Source organism: Chaetura pelagica, unplaced genomic scaffold, assembly GCF_000747805.2.
Source record: "Chaetura pelagica isolate M959 unplaced genomic scaffold, ChaPel_1.0 scaffold430, whole genome shotgun sequence".
Taxonomy (NCBI): domain Eukaryota; kingdom Metazoa; phylum Chordata; class Aves; order Apodiformes; family Apodidae; genus Chaetura; species Chaetura pelagica.
In genome coordinates, this window is record NW_009952159.1 from 1,167,692 (window position 1) to 1,182,654 (window position 14,963).

The following is a 14,963-nucleotide window of genomic DNA, read 5'->3' on the forward strand; positions in this document are numbered from 1 at the left end:
GGCCCAGGTTGCCCAGAGAAGCTGTGGCTGCCCCATCCCTGGCAGTGTTGAAGGGCAGGTTGGATGGGGCTTGAAGCAGCCTGGGCTGCTGGGAGGTGTCCCTGCCCATGCAGGGGGTTGCAACTAGATGATCCTTTTTTAAGGTCTCTACCAACCCAAACCATTCCAAGACCTATGACTCCATTCATCACTGCGCTGGCTTTATCACCCTGCCTGGTAGGGAAGTCAGATTTTTCCATCTATAATTCACAGGGCTCCTTCTGGAGCCCTTCTCAAAGGTTGGGACACACCTTTTTTGCTCTCTGTTGGCACGGAGGTTTTAGCACCACATTACACACTGTTGTCTATATTTAAGCAGTTTCACATTTGATTTCACATTCGAGCTCTTGGAGGGATGCAGCTGGAGCCACTGAGACACCTGATCTACCTGTGGGTTTCCCCCACTTCTTCTAAAATGCCTTCAGTTGCCATTTCCATTTGAGACTTTGCCTTTGACTTATCCTCTCCCTTGCTCCAGAGAATGACCCTGCTGCAAGGACACGTGGGTGTGCTCCCACATATTTTTTGGTCATCAAGAAGAGTTAAAAAAATCCAAATTTACAGTTCTTAATTAAGAGTCCAGTTGTTTACCAGGCCAGGAGATTCAACTACTATAAATACCTGAGAGCTGCAGAAAAAAGAAGCCTAAATGTTATCCTTTCCTTCCAAAGGAATTTGGCTCAATGAAAGGACTTGCAACTTAAATTTTCAGTAAACCACAGTTATTTATGTAGAAGAATAGGCTGCACAGAGAGGTTCCATATCAAAAACAGCTTCACTTTGAAAAAAGCTTCCAAACAAGTTCAAGAAAAGAATCATAGAAACACAGACTAATTTGGGATGGAAGGGACCTTAAGATCATCTAGATCCAACCCCCTGCATGGGCAGGGACACCTCCCAGCAGCCCAGGCTGCTCCAAGCCCCATCCAACCTGCCCTTCAACACTGCCAGGGATGGGGCAGCCACAGCTTCTCTGGGCAACCTGGGCCAGGCTCTCCCCACCCTCACAGCCCAGAATTTCTCCCTCCCATCTCAGCTCCAGCTCCCTCTGCCAGCTGGAAACCCTTCCCCCTGCTCCCATCCCTCCCTGCTCTTGTCCCAAGCCCCTCCCCAGCTTTCCTGGAGCCCCTTCAGGCCCTGGAAGCTGCTCTCAGCTCTCCCTGGAGCCTTCTCTTCTCCAGGCTGAACACCCCAACTCTCCCAGCCTGGCTCCAGAGCAGAGCTGCTCCAGCCCTTCCAGCATCTCCGTGGCCTCGTCTGGACTCTCTCCAGCAGGTCCATGTCCTTCTTGTCTTGGCAGGCTCCAGAACTGCACCCAGCCCTGCACAGGGGTTGGTCTCACAAATATACTGGATAAGAAGAAGCCCAGTAACTGGGTAAAGAAACCACCAGAGGCCAGCAGCAACTTCACGAGCTGGACCCTGTGCCCACTTCCCATCTACAGACAACAGCCCATGTGCAGAGGAACAGCACCAACACAACCTTCTTCTCCCTCATTATATTTTTCAGTCTTTCAAGACTGATCCATCAGTTTTTAGTTTGCTGTTTTACTGCAAGACAGATAAACCCCACATTCCTGGGGTACCCACAGGTTTCTAAGCCCCCATCATGCAAAAGACAGAAATTGATGGAAACTCTTAAGGGATGAAGATCCTGCCCAGCTCACTATGAGCTTAGTTTGTAACACACAGAAAATGTAGCCAGACATGGAGAGGAAACCAGAATCCCTGGGCAGGGGTTATGTTACCATGCCCTGAGACAAGAGCAGCCACAACCTACCAAAGCCTGTCACCATTTACCTGGGGTTTTTGCTCATTTTTTAATGTCCTTTTTGGGGTTGTTTTTTTGGAGGGGTGAATATTCAATTCACTTCTGGAATTACTTCCAAGTAAGAGCATGAGCTGATGACAGCCAAGCACACAAGTAAGCATGGAATTATCTCATGTAAGCATCCATTAATAATTTTATCTCCAGTATTATAAGGAAATTCTTACTTTATAACCACTTCCATATACTGAACATTTAGTCAGCACAACTATTCATGTTTCAGAATGGAAAAGCACAACCACACACACACAGAGCCAAGCCAGGGTTGCTGCCACCAGGACTATCAGCCCTGCATTTCCCCTGAGATACCAGATCAGATTAACCTTTCAGGAAGTCAGACACACAGTATATCAATGAATTTATAACACAGGCTGGGATTTACTCTAGGAAGCACACACATATTGCTGGAGGAGGGGTGAACTTGGTCAAGATAGAATGGAATGACCTACAAGAATCCCTTGGAGGCCTCATTTGGTGCTCTCATTTTTTAACTTTATCTGCTTCTCATATAGATATTTCCCCTCCCCCCATATGCAAAGCCAGGCTGATAACACAGTATTATAATAGTGATAGCTCTTCAATAATGCAATTTTAAATGGAAAGTACAGTCTTCTGAGTTGCCATGTCTGATTCTCTCACCTGGAAACAGTTTATAGATAGTAAATTCAAATCAGCTTTGAAAATGTCAATCTACGAAATGCAACCTCATCAAGTGTGAATTAGCTTTAAATGGTTGATTTAAAAATTTATCTGTAACTACTGAATCCTGAGACACGTGAACAGTGAACATTTAAGCAACTCTAGGCTGATATTAAAAAAAAACCCTATGAGCAACCACATTTGAACTTTTAAAGTATGTTCTTTCCTGTGAGTTCAAGTACCTACTCTTGCCTAAACTTGGGCAGCTGCCCCGTGTGAGAACAGCAAGGCTGATTTGCTGGTCTCTAAAATTCATAGCTAGAAACCAAGAGTTCATTACTATATTTTCATTAATCATCACATAAAGAAATGTTCTGGTCAGAGAATTTGATTTAAAAAAACTAAACTAAAACTAAAAAAAAAAAGAGAACTAAAAAAAATCTCCAGCTTCTTTAGGTCAACAGGTCTTGGTGTCACACACTTGATTCCTTCACCTGAGGGTGTTATCCAGGAAAAATAAGTGAATTAAAAAGTAAAGGGGACTGCTTAGCTTTGCACCCTGACAAATGGGCACAGTACTGGAGGATCTAACTACTGCACTGTGCTCTAATCTAATGCTGCACACTGAAAAGTCAACACTGCAGTCCCAAAACAACCCCAGATCCTGTCCTTGACTCCTTCTGCATCCCACGTTTTCACCCTTCCCAACTCCCCTACACAAATTAAACTTCCTTACCTTCATAATGTTGACTAAGTCTGTTTGATAGTAACGATCTTGGTGAGCATTAGCAGCTGCCAAAGTGAGCAGGTAATCATTCCTTGCATGGATTGCCTTGGAATTGCACTCGGACCGTCGTGCTTTTAACTACAACAAGAAATGGAAGTTAAAAGACAAGTGCTCAGGAGATGTTAAATGACCAAATATGGATTAACAGTGAATTAACATGTATATGTAGGTATTAGTATAGTCAAAACTTTGAGGGATTACTAGCTTAACAGATTTGTTAATGCCAAGGGATTTCAAATGTATCTTTTTTGTCATTCAATTGTACTTTTAGTATCTGGTCTTTGACAACAGTTATAATGAGGAAAAAATTCCTAGAAAAAATTTCCTGGCAAATTTCCAGTAGAAAAAAAATGCCTTGGAAATTTGGCCAGAAGTAATTCTGCACTGACTGCATCAGGAGCACTCTTATCCATTGTTCTAACAACAAACCTTCCAACGTGTCAATCACCTCTACATTCCAAACAACTTTGCTCATCCACCTCATGAAAAGAGCTGCAAAGCACCATTGTAAGAAACCTGAAAGTTGTTGGTTTTTTTTATACTCACCTTTACACTTGCCTTCTGCAGGCTTATTCTGGACTGGAAAAGACTAAGTTTGGACCTAAAATAAAAATTAAAAGAAGAGATTAATGTATTGGACAGTTCTACGAAACTTTTTATGTCTAAATTGCAGGAAAAGAAGTGTGGCCAGCAGGGCCAGGGAGGGGATTCTGCCCCTCTACTCTGATCTGCTGAGACCCTCCTGGAGTGTTGTGTCCAGCTCTGGAGCCCCCAGCACAGGAGAGACATGGAGCTGTTGGAGAGGGGCCAGAGAAGGGCCATGGAGATGCTGGGAGGGCTAGAGCAGCTGTTCTCTGGAGCCAGGCTGGGAGAGTTGGGGTGTTCAGCCTGGAGAAGAGAAGGCTCCAGGGAGACCTGAGAGCAGCTTCCAGTGCCTGAAGGGGCTCCAGGAAAGCTGGGGAGGGGATTTTCAACAGAGGGGGCAGTGACAGGACAAGGGGTGATGGTTTTAAACTGCAAGAGGGGAGATTGAGGTCAGACATCAGGAAGAAATTCTTCCCCATGAGGGCAGGAAGGCACTGGAACAGGTTGCCCAGGGAAGCTGTGGCTGCCCCCTCCCTGGAGGTGTTGAAGGGCAGGTTGGATGAGGCTTGTGCAGCCTGGGCTGGTGGGAGGTGTCCCTGCCCATGCAGGGGAGTTGGAACCTTTAAGGTCCCTTCCAACCTTCACCATTCTATGATTCTATAATTTTTTCTTGTACAGTAAAGCTTAAGGATCAAGAGAAATATTCCCAAGTATGCTGAGCTCCAGCAATAGCATCTTCTGCACCGTCTGAAATGTTCTGCAGAGCTTCTCCTGATTTGGGAACAATATATAAATACATCATGAAAGGGAAACTGGGTGACAGCTGCAGTTCAAGTTATTTTGGTGTTTGATGGATTTTGAGGTAGCTCTTCAGACACGAAGTGCTATAAATTTGAACGCCTGGTTATCTGAAGGAATATTAATGCAAAATTGCTAATTATACTCCAGGAAGCTGGAGGAGCATCCATGTACACACATGTATTTTTAAAAGCAGCATTGGACCAAATTTCACATTTGGATTCCTGAAAGAGGAATTAGAGAAGGATTTAGTGGCAATTTGGAAAATGGTGTTTCAAAAACTAAATAAGAAACTAAAATCAACTTTAATATTAATGTCTATAAATATCTGAGGGGTGGGTGTCAAGAGGAAGGGGCCACTCTCTTCCTGGTGGTGCCCAGGAACAGGAACAACGGGTATAAGGTAGAACATAGAGAGTTCCATCTCAACATGAGGAAGAAGTTCTTTCCTGTGAGGGTGACAGAGCCCTGGGACAGGCTGCCCAGACAGGCTGTGGAGTCTCCTTCTCTGGAGACATTCCAACCCACCTGGACATGTTCCTATGGGATCTACTGTAGGTGACCCTGCTCTGGCATGGGGGATGGACCTGATGATCTCTAGAGGTCCCTTCCAATCATTAACATTTTATGATACTATGATTCTTCAGGTGATTACAGATAATCTTATTTTAAGTTCTTTTCATCATCCAACCCTCAAATAGAAGACAGAAAAGTTCTCTAACAAAACCATAACTTCCTTTCATCCTCTGAGAACAATTCTGAGTCACTTCTAAACATAAAAAAGTAAACAAATTTGGGGGAAAAAAAAAAAAAAGGTGATGCAACCTCACATAGGACAGGCCGAAATCCAAATCATGTGATCTACTTGCTTTCCTGAAAGGAAGGAAATCAACCTCTTTAGGTTGTCAAGGAGCATAAAAGCCTAAAGCCTCCAAAATTTCTCTTCAGAAATTGAAAACAGGGTCCCATCCCATCCCCCTCCAAAGGGATTGATACCAAAGTGAGATGTGTGCAGAGAAAAGGAAGCAGCCTCCAATATAACCTCTGAAAAGGTCAAATTAAAACAGTTTAACTCCCCTTGTAAAGAAAGCAGCCAAAATGAGTTGAACTTGACTATCACCTTAAAGCATGTTTGAAATGGCCACAAAAATGTACATAATAAGCAAAAAAACCAATTGACACAAGCTCATTGCAAGCAATTATCTTCCTAAAATAATATCAAGTGTAGAAACTAATACCAGGACACAGGCAATTATTTATACATATGCTATTATAAAAACATACTTGGCCTCAATATCAGCTTTCTCCCGCACTGCTTGAGCCATCTGTTCAGTCTCAAAATATTTCTTTTTGCCTTTAGCTAAATCTTTCACTGTCTCCTGTAATTCAGCTTGGATCCTTGTCAACTGGTCCACGCACTGAAAAGAAGCAGTCAGGAAACAAAACATTAATAAGGGGGTTTTTTGCAACCAAATAATAGGATCATCTTAATTTCACTCCTCTTTATTATGTTTTATATAAAATCATAGAACATTTGGAACAGATGAGAAGAGAAGGTTTCAGGGAGACCTTATCACCATGTTCCAGTCCTTAAAGGGTGGCTCCCAGGAAGATGGAGACTCCCTATTGACAAGGAGTCCCATGGAAAAGACAAGGGGTCATGGGCACAAGTTGCTCCTGGGGAGATTCCCATTGGACACAAGAGGGAAATGTTTCCCCATCAGGACAGTCCAACATTGGAACAGTCTCCCAAGGGAAGTGGTGGATTCCCCCACATGAGGCAGTTTGAATTCTCAGCTCGACAGGGTGCTGAGCCACCTCCTATCAACTGGAGTAGGACCTGGGAAGGCTGGACCAGATGGTCCTTGAGGTCCCTTCCAACCTGGCATTCTGGGATTCTAAGAACAATGTGGTCTCCAAGTCACTCCTGGTCAACAGTTCTTGCCTTTCTTTTAAAGCTGATCAGAATATAAAACCATATTTCTTTCTTGCTGCTGCTGTTCATTCAAATTCAATGATTAAGATTAGATCAGATATTGGAACAGACTGCCCAGGGCAGTGGTGGAGTCCCCATCCCTGGAGGTGTTCAAGGACAGGCTGGATGTGGCACTTGGTGCCCTGGTCTGGAGATGTGGTGGTGTTGGGTCATGGGTTGGACTTGATGATCTCAGAGGTCTTTTCCAGCCTTGGTGATTCTGTGACTCTGTGTGCTAACTCACAAATGAAACATAAAATTTCCAAAAGTTTTGGGTAAGTTAATTAATTAGCTGAAAGAGCTCGAATACAGCTGGGAAAAATCTCAAGGCAATCTGCTGGAGGTGACTAAAAATATGATTAGGTTTTCCTTCTCCAAAGTTTAAAGCACAAGAGAAAAGTTACCATGTAAGAAACAATGGAAACAAGAACAGTTTGATAAACATTATTTTAAGAACTCATTTTTTCCTAAAACTCTTGAGAGCTTTCCAACAAATGGGGTTATCTCAGAAATCAGTGTCAGTCACAAAGGAAACTGAAAGGTTTAAAATGCATAGCAAGCCCTGGGTGTTCCTGCTGCAGCAGGGAGGTTGGACTTGATGATCTTCAGAGGTCCCTTCCAGGCCCTATGAATCTGTGATTCTATGATCCAAGCCACTCAAGGACTGAAAACAGAATCATAGAATCCTTTGGGCTGGAAAAGATCTTTAAGATCATTAAGTCCAACCATTAATAACATAAATAACTAGTAAAATAATTCAATTTGTTTTCCATACAACCCAAGCAGCCTTAGAAGATACATTTTAATGTCAAAAAATAATATTCAAAGCAATAGTAGAAAAATGACTATACTGGTCATTACACTCCCAAGTCACTGTAACACCTGATGCCTGGTTTCCTGGAGATGTGTGAACACCTGCCCACCCATGGGAAGGAGTGAATTTATTCCCTATTTTGCTTTACCTAATAAACTGTGCCCCCCTTTGAGGGTGGTGAGACACTGGAAGAGCTTGTCTAGGGAAGCTGTGGCTGCCCCATCCCTGGCAGTGCTCAAGGGCAGGTTGGATGGGGCTTGGAGCAGCCTGGGCTGCTGGGAGGTGTCTCTGCCCATGCAGGAGTTGGGCCTGGATGATCTTTCAGGTCCTTTCCAACCCAAACCAGTTTGTGATTCTGTGGTTTTGTGTAACCCCCAAACTCCTGCACTTTTACCCTTCCAATTCTCTTCCCCATCCCACTTGAGGGGAGTGAGAGAACAGCTGCATGAGGCTCAAATGCTGACCATGGTGAACCCACAATTACTGGTCTGTTCAGCAATTCTCCAAACATCCAATCAGCTTCCAAAAAAAATCTCTGGGAAAGGATCTACATCAAGCAGAAAGGTTCTATTTAACAACATAAAAGTGAATTCTCAATGTCTAGAATGATATTGTCTTTCCAAGAGATTTGTAAAGATTTTCTTTTACTCAAACTAGGTTAAGTACAAGTACAGGTGATAATTCAATGCATTTCTATTTAATGACAGATATGACAGACTAGATGTGGTCAGTGAAGGCTCCAGGCAACACTCAGAGGCAGAGCCTCAAGCAAGCTTAAGGAAATCAACTTACCCTTCAATCTGCCTTTCTGTCCTTCAAAGACCAGACCCAAGATTCCACCTCTTTCCACATCATCATCACACACCCAGCTTCTCCCATTTGAGGTGCCACACATTGTCCTCTTACTGACCACCCCACCTAAATACCTGAAGTTCTAATTACACTAATTATTAATGCATGTAATCTCTTTGACAAGCATTGCAAGACTCATAAAGTGATGGAATCCAACAATGTGACATTAATGCCACAGCATCCAACAGCTCTTAAAAAGAATATCCAGCCACTTGTAAAGAAGGATTTTTTTGTTTCAGACAACACCAAATTGCTTGTTTTCTCACCACACAACCCTGCTCTCCTTCTGGCTATATAAAGCACACAAAAATTCATTAACTTCACCCTCAAACCAGTACTTGATGTGTGCAGACCAAGAAAGCAATGGGCTCCAGAAGATAAGCTTGGTGGTGGGTGGTTTGGGGAGTGGCAGAGAGCAGGGCTGGGTTTTCTGGAGACCTCTGAGGGTATGAGAGAAAATCCAAAGGTAGAAAAATCTGTCTCTATTGGACAGCTGACAGAAACCAAAAATCATTTCAAAAGGAGTGGGTTCTTGCTACATCCATTGCTATTTTGATCCCTGAAGTCTCCTGCCTGCAGCATCAAAACATTCAAATAAAGCCAGCTGTTAACATGATCCTTCTAAAAGCATAAAATATAACCTAGCTTTTGCATCTCTAAGCACCAAAAATTGCCACGAGACTTGAGGCCATGGAGGGGCCTGGGGTTGTGCAGACACTGGTTGTACCTAAAAAGCTGTTTCAGCTGAGGTGCTGGAACAGGTTTCCCAGGGAAGCTGTGGCTGACCCCTTCCTGGAGATGTTCAAGGGCAGGTTGGATGGGGTTTGTGCAGCCTGGTCTGATGGGAGGTGTCCCTGCTCATGGCAGGGGGGTTGGAACCTGATGCTCTTTAAGGTCCCTTCCAACCCAAACCATTCTGTGATTCCATGATCCAGAGAGCTGACAGAGATGGCTCTTGTTGCTCTACCTCCATGGAGGGTGATTTCATCCTATTTGTCTCCCAGTCTCCTAATACAGATCATTGCAAATGTCTGCAGTGGTGGCCACATCATCTTTCCTGAAGACACCTGATGAACGCCCAGTGCCTTCTCTTCCAAGGCAACTCATGGAACAACACATCACTTACAAGTGATGACTTATAGCTTACAAGGTCTCCAGGGAAGGACAATGGCCATGGGTGGGCTGCTGCCCTCCCAACAGCCTTATAGTCTGCATCCAAAAGCTACTGAGCAAAGGATGGGGATTAGTTTCCATAAGAGGTCAGACCTGGTCTACAGGAGACACATTTACGACCGCTGCTCCAGAGTCGCCTTGATATTAAGCAGCATTGTTCAGCAAACTGTGGTGAGGTTTTCTGAAATTGTTCTGGTTTAGTATTAAAATGGTCATGGAAATGAAGCTTCTATGTGGTACCAAGTCAATGAAGTAAAGGTTTACAGAGACAACTGGAAAACCTAGATCAGAGAATCATTTTGGTTGGAAAAGACCTTTAAGATCATCAAGTCCAACTGTTCCCCCAGCCCTGCCAAGGCCACCCCTGCCCCGTGTCCCTCAGCATCATCTACAGGGCTTGGAAACCCATCCTGGGATAGGGACTCCACCCCTGCCATGGGCAGCCTGGGCCAGGGCCTGACAACCCTTGCCAGGGAGAAATTGTTCCCAAGATCCAACCTCAACCTCCTCTGCTGCTACTCTTGTCCTATCACCTTGTGTCATCTGCAAACTGACTGAGGCTACACCCAATCTGTCCAGATCACTGATAAAGAGAACTGGCCTCAACTCTGAGTCCTAGGGAACACCATGGTGACCCACCACCAACTGGATTTAGCTCCATTCACCACAGCTCCTTGGGCCCAGCCACCCAGCCAGTTTTTTACCCAACAAAGTGCACACCCATCCAAGCCAGTTTCTCCAGGAGGATGCTGTGGCAAACAGCTTGAAACGCTTTACTAATGTCTAGGCTTTCCCCTCATCCTTTAGGCAGGTCACCTTGTCACAGAAGGAGATCAGGTTAGTCAAGCAGAACCTGCCTTTGATAAACCTGTGCTGACTGGGCTTGATTGTCTTTTTGTCCTGCATGATGGCACTTGAGATGATCTGCTCCATGACCTTCACCAGCACTGAGGTCAGACTGACAGGCCTGACATCTGAGAGCAACCCAATACCTACTGCAACCTTGGAAGGAGAAACTGCTTCTAAATAGAAACTCGACTTGGGCAATCCAGGATAACATTACAAGTATTTTCCTGAGTCTGAATTCTCATTTTTCCAAGCTTTTGGAGGTCAGCTCAACAAAGAATGTGCTTGGAAATCCAAGGAAAAGGATGAGAGGCTGTATAAAAACATAAGTTCATTGTGGAGGCAATTTAATAGCACCAAGTGGGTGGTGATTCCACATGGTAGAAGAAGCATGTCACTGTTAGAATGTCTTGAACCAGAAATACTGCCCTGATAATTGTAGCAATTCATTCTGCTAACTCAAAAGAGCAGGAAAAAAAGGCACCTTTGTCATTTATATCAATTTGAAGAAGCGTTTCACCACTTCTACTGCTGCCTCATGAACACTGAACTGTCGCTCAGGGCTCAGGTTTGAGGACAGTCTTGTTCAACATCTTTGTCAATGATCTGGACTAGGGGATTGAGGGGACCCTCAGGCAATTTGCAGATGACACCAAGTTGTGTGAGACTGTCGATCTGTTGGAGGTCAGGGAGGCTCTGCAGAGGGACCTGGACAGGCTGGATCCATGGGCCAAGGCCAATGGGATGAGGTTCAACAAGGCCAAGTGTCAGGTCCTGCTCTTTGGCCACAACAACTCCCAGTAGAGCTACAGGCTTGGGGAGGAGTGTCTGGAAAGTACCCAGCAGAGAGGGACCTGGGGGTGCTGGTTGATGGAGAGCTGAACATGAGCCAGTGTGTGCCCAGGTGGCCAAGAAGGCCAACACCATCCTGGCTTGTGTCAGGAACAGTGTGACCAGCAGGACCAGGGAAGTGATCCTGCCCCTTTCCTCAGCCTTGGTGAGGCTGCACCTTGAGCCCTGGGTGCAGTTCTGGGCACAGCAGGATAGGAAGGACATGGAGGTGCTGGAGAGGGTGCAGAGAAGGGAAACGAGGCTGATGAGGGGTCTGGAGAACAGGTCTGATGAGAAGAGGCTGAGAGAGCTGGGGCTGTTCAGCCTGGAGAAGGGGAGGCTGAGGGGAGACCTCATTGCTCTCTGCAGCTACCTGGAAGGAGGTTGTTGTGAGGTGGGTGTTGGGCTCTTCTGCCTAGGAAATAATGACAGGACCAGAGAAAATGGCCTGAAGTTGCAGTAGGGGAGGTTCAGATTGGATATGAGGAAGAATTTCTGTACTGAAAGAGTGATCAGGCCCTGGAACAGCTGCCCAGGGAGGTGGTCGAGTCACCACCCTTGGAGGTGTTGAAGAAACATGTAGATGTGGCACTTCAGGGCATGTTCTAGTGGCTGAGGTTGTAGAGGGGCTTTTTTGGTGGGTGTTTTTGGGGGATTGTGTGTGGTTATTTGTGTTTGTCTGGGGGCTTTTTTCTGTTGATGGTTGGACTGGGTGATCTCACAGCTCCTTTCCAACCATGACGATTCTATGACTCTGTGAACAGCATGTGCAGAAGAAAAAGACTTGGAGATTATTTACCCACCAAAGATGCTACAAAAATGCTCCAGCATTTTTTGTGAAGCCTCACAGAAAAATAAAATTCCACAGTACAATAACACAACACTAATAAAGTTAATTTTTCCTTAAAATAAACTCCATGCTTCTAAGAGCTGCATAATGATTTGTTCAGAAACACTGAGCTCATGTTACACTAACATCTGTTTAGAAGTTTGTAGCCAAATGTGTTACAAAACATATAAACTAGGTGAGTTACAATTTGTTGTCACTTTTCAGCAAAGAAAACTGAAATGGTGTGTTGGGGTTTTTTATCTTTTACCTGCAGTGGGTGCTCAGCCCACCTTAAATCATCCCCAGAGGCAACGTTAATAACTGCTTGATGATAAAACATAGAAGGAATATTTACAACCACCACATATCTCAGACACTTGCAAAGTGCATTCCACCAGCATTTCCATTTCCTTCCTTGTGTTCTCCTTCATCCAAGCCACAAGAATTTCAAAGGATCATTCCTGAAGACTTCCAAAAATGTTTGTTAGGGGCAGAAGTGACTTTCTGTCAACTGTGCTCACTCCAGCCAGGAGACTCTCTCCTCACACCAGCAAAATGCACAGAACACAAACACCAAATAATGTAAGATGAAGAGTGCTGAGCTTGCCAGAAATACACCTCAGTGTACTTTTAATGTGTCTTCCTGCCTTATGGAAACAGGTCACAGAATCACAGAACGGTCGAGGTTGGGAGGGACCTTAAAGATCATCAGGTGCATCTGGGAGAATCTGCCTGTGAGGAAAGGCTGGGAGAGCTGGGGCTGCTCAGCTGAGAGAAAAGGAGGCTGAGGGGGGATCTGATCAGGGCTTGTAAATATCTCCAGGGGGTCAGGAGGTGGGGCCAGACTCTGCTCAGGGGTGCCCAGGGACAGGACAGGGGGCAATGGGCACAAACTGGAGCACAGGAGGTTTGACCTGAATGGGAGAAAATAGTTCTTGCCTGTGAGGGTGGCAGAGCCCTGGGACAGGCTGCCCAGGGAGGCTGTGGAGTCTCCTTCTCTGGAGACATTCCAACCCCACCTGGATGTGTTCCTGTGGGATCTGCTCTAGGGGATCCTGCTCTGGCAGGGGTTGGACTGGATGATCTCCAGAGGTCCCTTCCAACCCCCATCATGCTGTGATTCTGTGAAGCCATAACAACATGCATAGGAAGCAACTAAACAGTACATACATCCTTCAGAAGAGCCACACAACATTTCTAGAAACCATTTTTTCTTCATGAAAATGCCAAAATATTTTCAAGAACTTGTTAAAGCACAAATACCTTCTTCAACTGCTGTTCCTTAAAGCACCGAACAGTCCTGGCTGGTTCAGAAATTAAGTTCTTATAGTTCTCACAGATATTGAGTCGGGATTGGGCCACTTGCATTGTGCCTTCTAAAAGTGATTTCCAAACTGAGTACATGCTCCTGAAATAATGAAACACAGAAAGGTTATGGGAAGGAAGGAAAAGAGGCCAGGCACCACACTGAAAATATGCCTTGGTTTACATCAGAGCAGCACACATTCTTCAAAGGATTGCTTCTAAAAACAAAGCTAAAGCATAATCCTTCATGCTGACCTAACAAATATCTGGTCTTTTGAGAAAAACTTGAACTCAAGTTGTAGAAAACACAAAAAATTTCCCTTCTTCTCCTGTTTTGTGATTCAATTTTTTGGCAAACACTTTCAGTTGAAGCTGTTCCTGCCACAGAACAGACCCTCCAGAACCCAGCAGCCAAAGCCAGACCAGATGTTGACAATTTTTGAGAAAATCATGGATTTTTGTGGCTTTAGGCAACTTGCAATCATGCAAATAGTTACAGACTGTTTTGCCTTAGCTACCTGTAGTTCCTTCAAGATTCATACTAGGCCAAAGACAAGAACCATAGGTCTGGAGTGAGCTTTGCAGGGCCTCAATAATTCACCACCAAAGCTCAGGAGTGCCCAAGTCAGAAGGAGAAGGTGGAACAGGGCGAGCAGGGGAAGAAGGGGACAAGACCTGCCCTGCAGCTGGGAGAGAGGAAGGATTGCTGGAACCTGCAGAGCACAAGAACTTGCGGATAGGGAGGGAGGGGGTGGCAGGTGTTTGGAGAAGACCTGTGGGCATAGTGGGTGTAACTGGTGGCACAGAAGGCAGAAGAAAGGCTTGCTGAGTGAAGTGCAAGCTACAAGTAGGAGTGGTCTCTGTGCTGTGGGAGCATTTTATTACACTTAGGAATAAACTTAAGTTTATTCCTTCTTAAGACACACAGGGTGTGAACGTACAAATTCAAAACACAAATTTATCAACAACCTCTTCCTGTTTGAAATGTAACTTGTCAGAATACAAAGAACACATTTAAAATAAAGGATCTTAACATTTTTTCAAAATATTTGGGAGGTCTAATCCAAAGGTGGGAGGCTTTCAGCAACGGAGTCATTTCTGCCTTTATGTTATGATCCACCTTTCATGTTCATGAAACTCAGTTTTGTAAACAACTGCTTCTTGCTTTGCCTCCTCCTTGCTGTCAGATGGGATCCTCATGAAGATTGGCCTCCTAAAAAGAACCTGGTTGCTGTCTTTTCCTATGAAGAAATCCACACACTTAGCACTCTAACCTTAAAGCTATTAACTAAAATACATATGCAGATACAAGCATTACCACCCAAACAGGTTGACCAATTACAGCTGTTTCCCTCTCTTGCCATTTTGTTTTTCCAATCTTCCTGTATGATTCAAACAATAAACATCTATTTAAGACTAATCTCAGCAAAAAAGGGGAAAACAAAGCTTCATTTTTAACTAGCAAAGCTCTATAGCAAGGGAAAAGTAACATGTAAGAGGAGAAGAGCAGGGTTTCATAGTCAAGAAAAATAATTACACAAATGGAAATTATAAAGACATCTATTTTGAGATATCCAACTGTTAAATTACCTATAATCACTTCGTTCATCAGCTTTCATTCCCAGCCAGTCCTTCTTTAAGTATTGGCTAACCAGCCTCTGAA

General features: G+C 44.5%; 1 protein-coding gene across 1 annotated transcript in view; it reads right to left on the minus strand.

Annotated features, from left to right (window-relative positions):
• Positions 1 to 14,963, minus strand: part of FCHSD2 (FCH and double SH3 domains 2) — a 212,918-nt gene that overhangs the window by 95,980 nt on the left and 101,975 nt on the right. Inside the window, 3 exon segments of the mRNA XM_010007193.1 lie at positions 3,242 to 3,370; positions 3,839 to 3,893; positions 5,960 to 6,093. Of these exon segments, the coding sequence (XP_010005495.1) occupies positions 3,242 to 3,370; positions 3,839 to 3,893; positions 5,960 to 6,093 (318 nt within the window).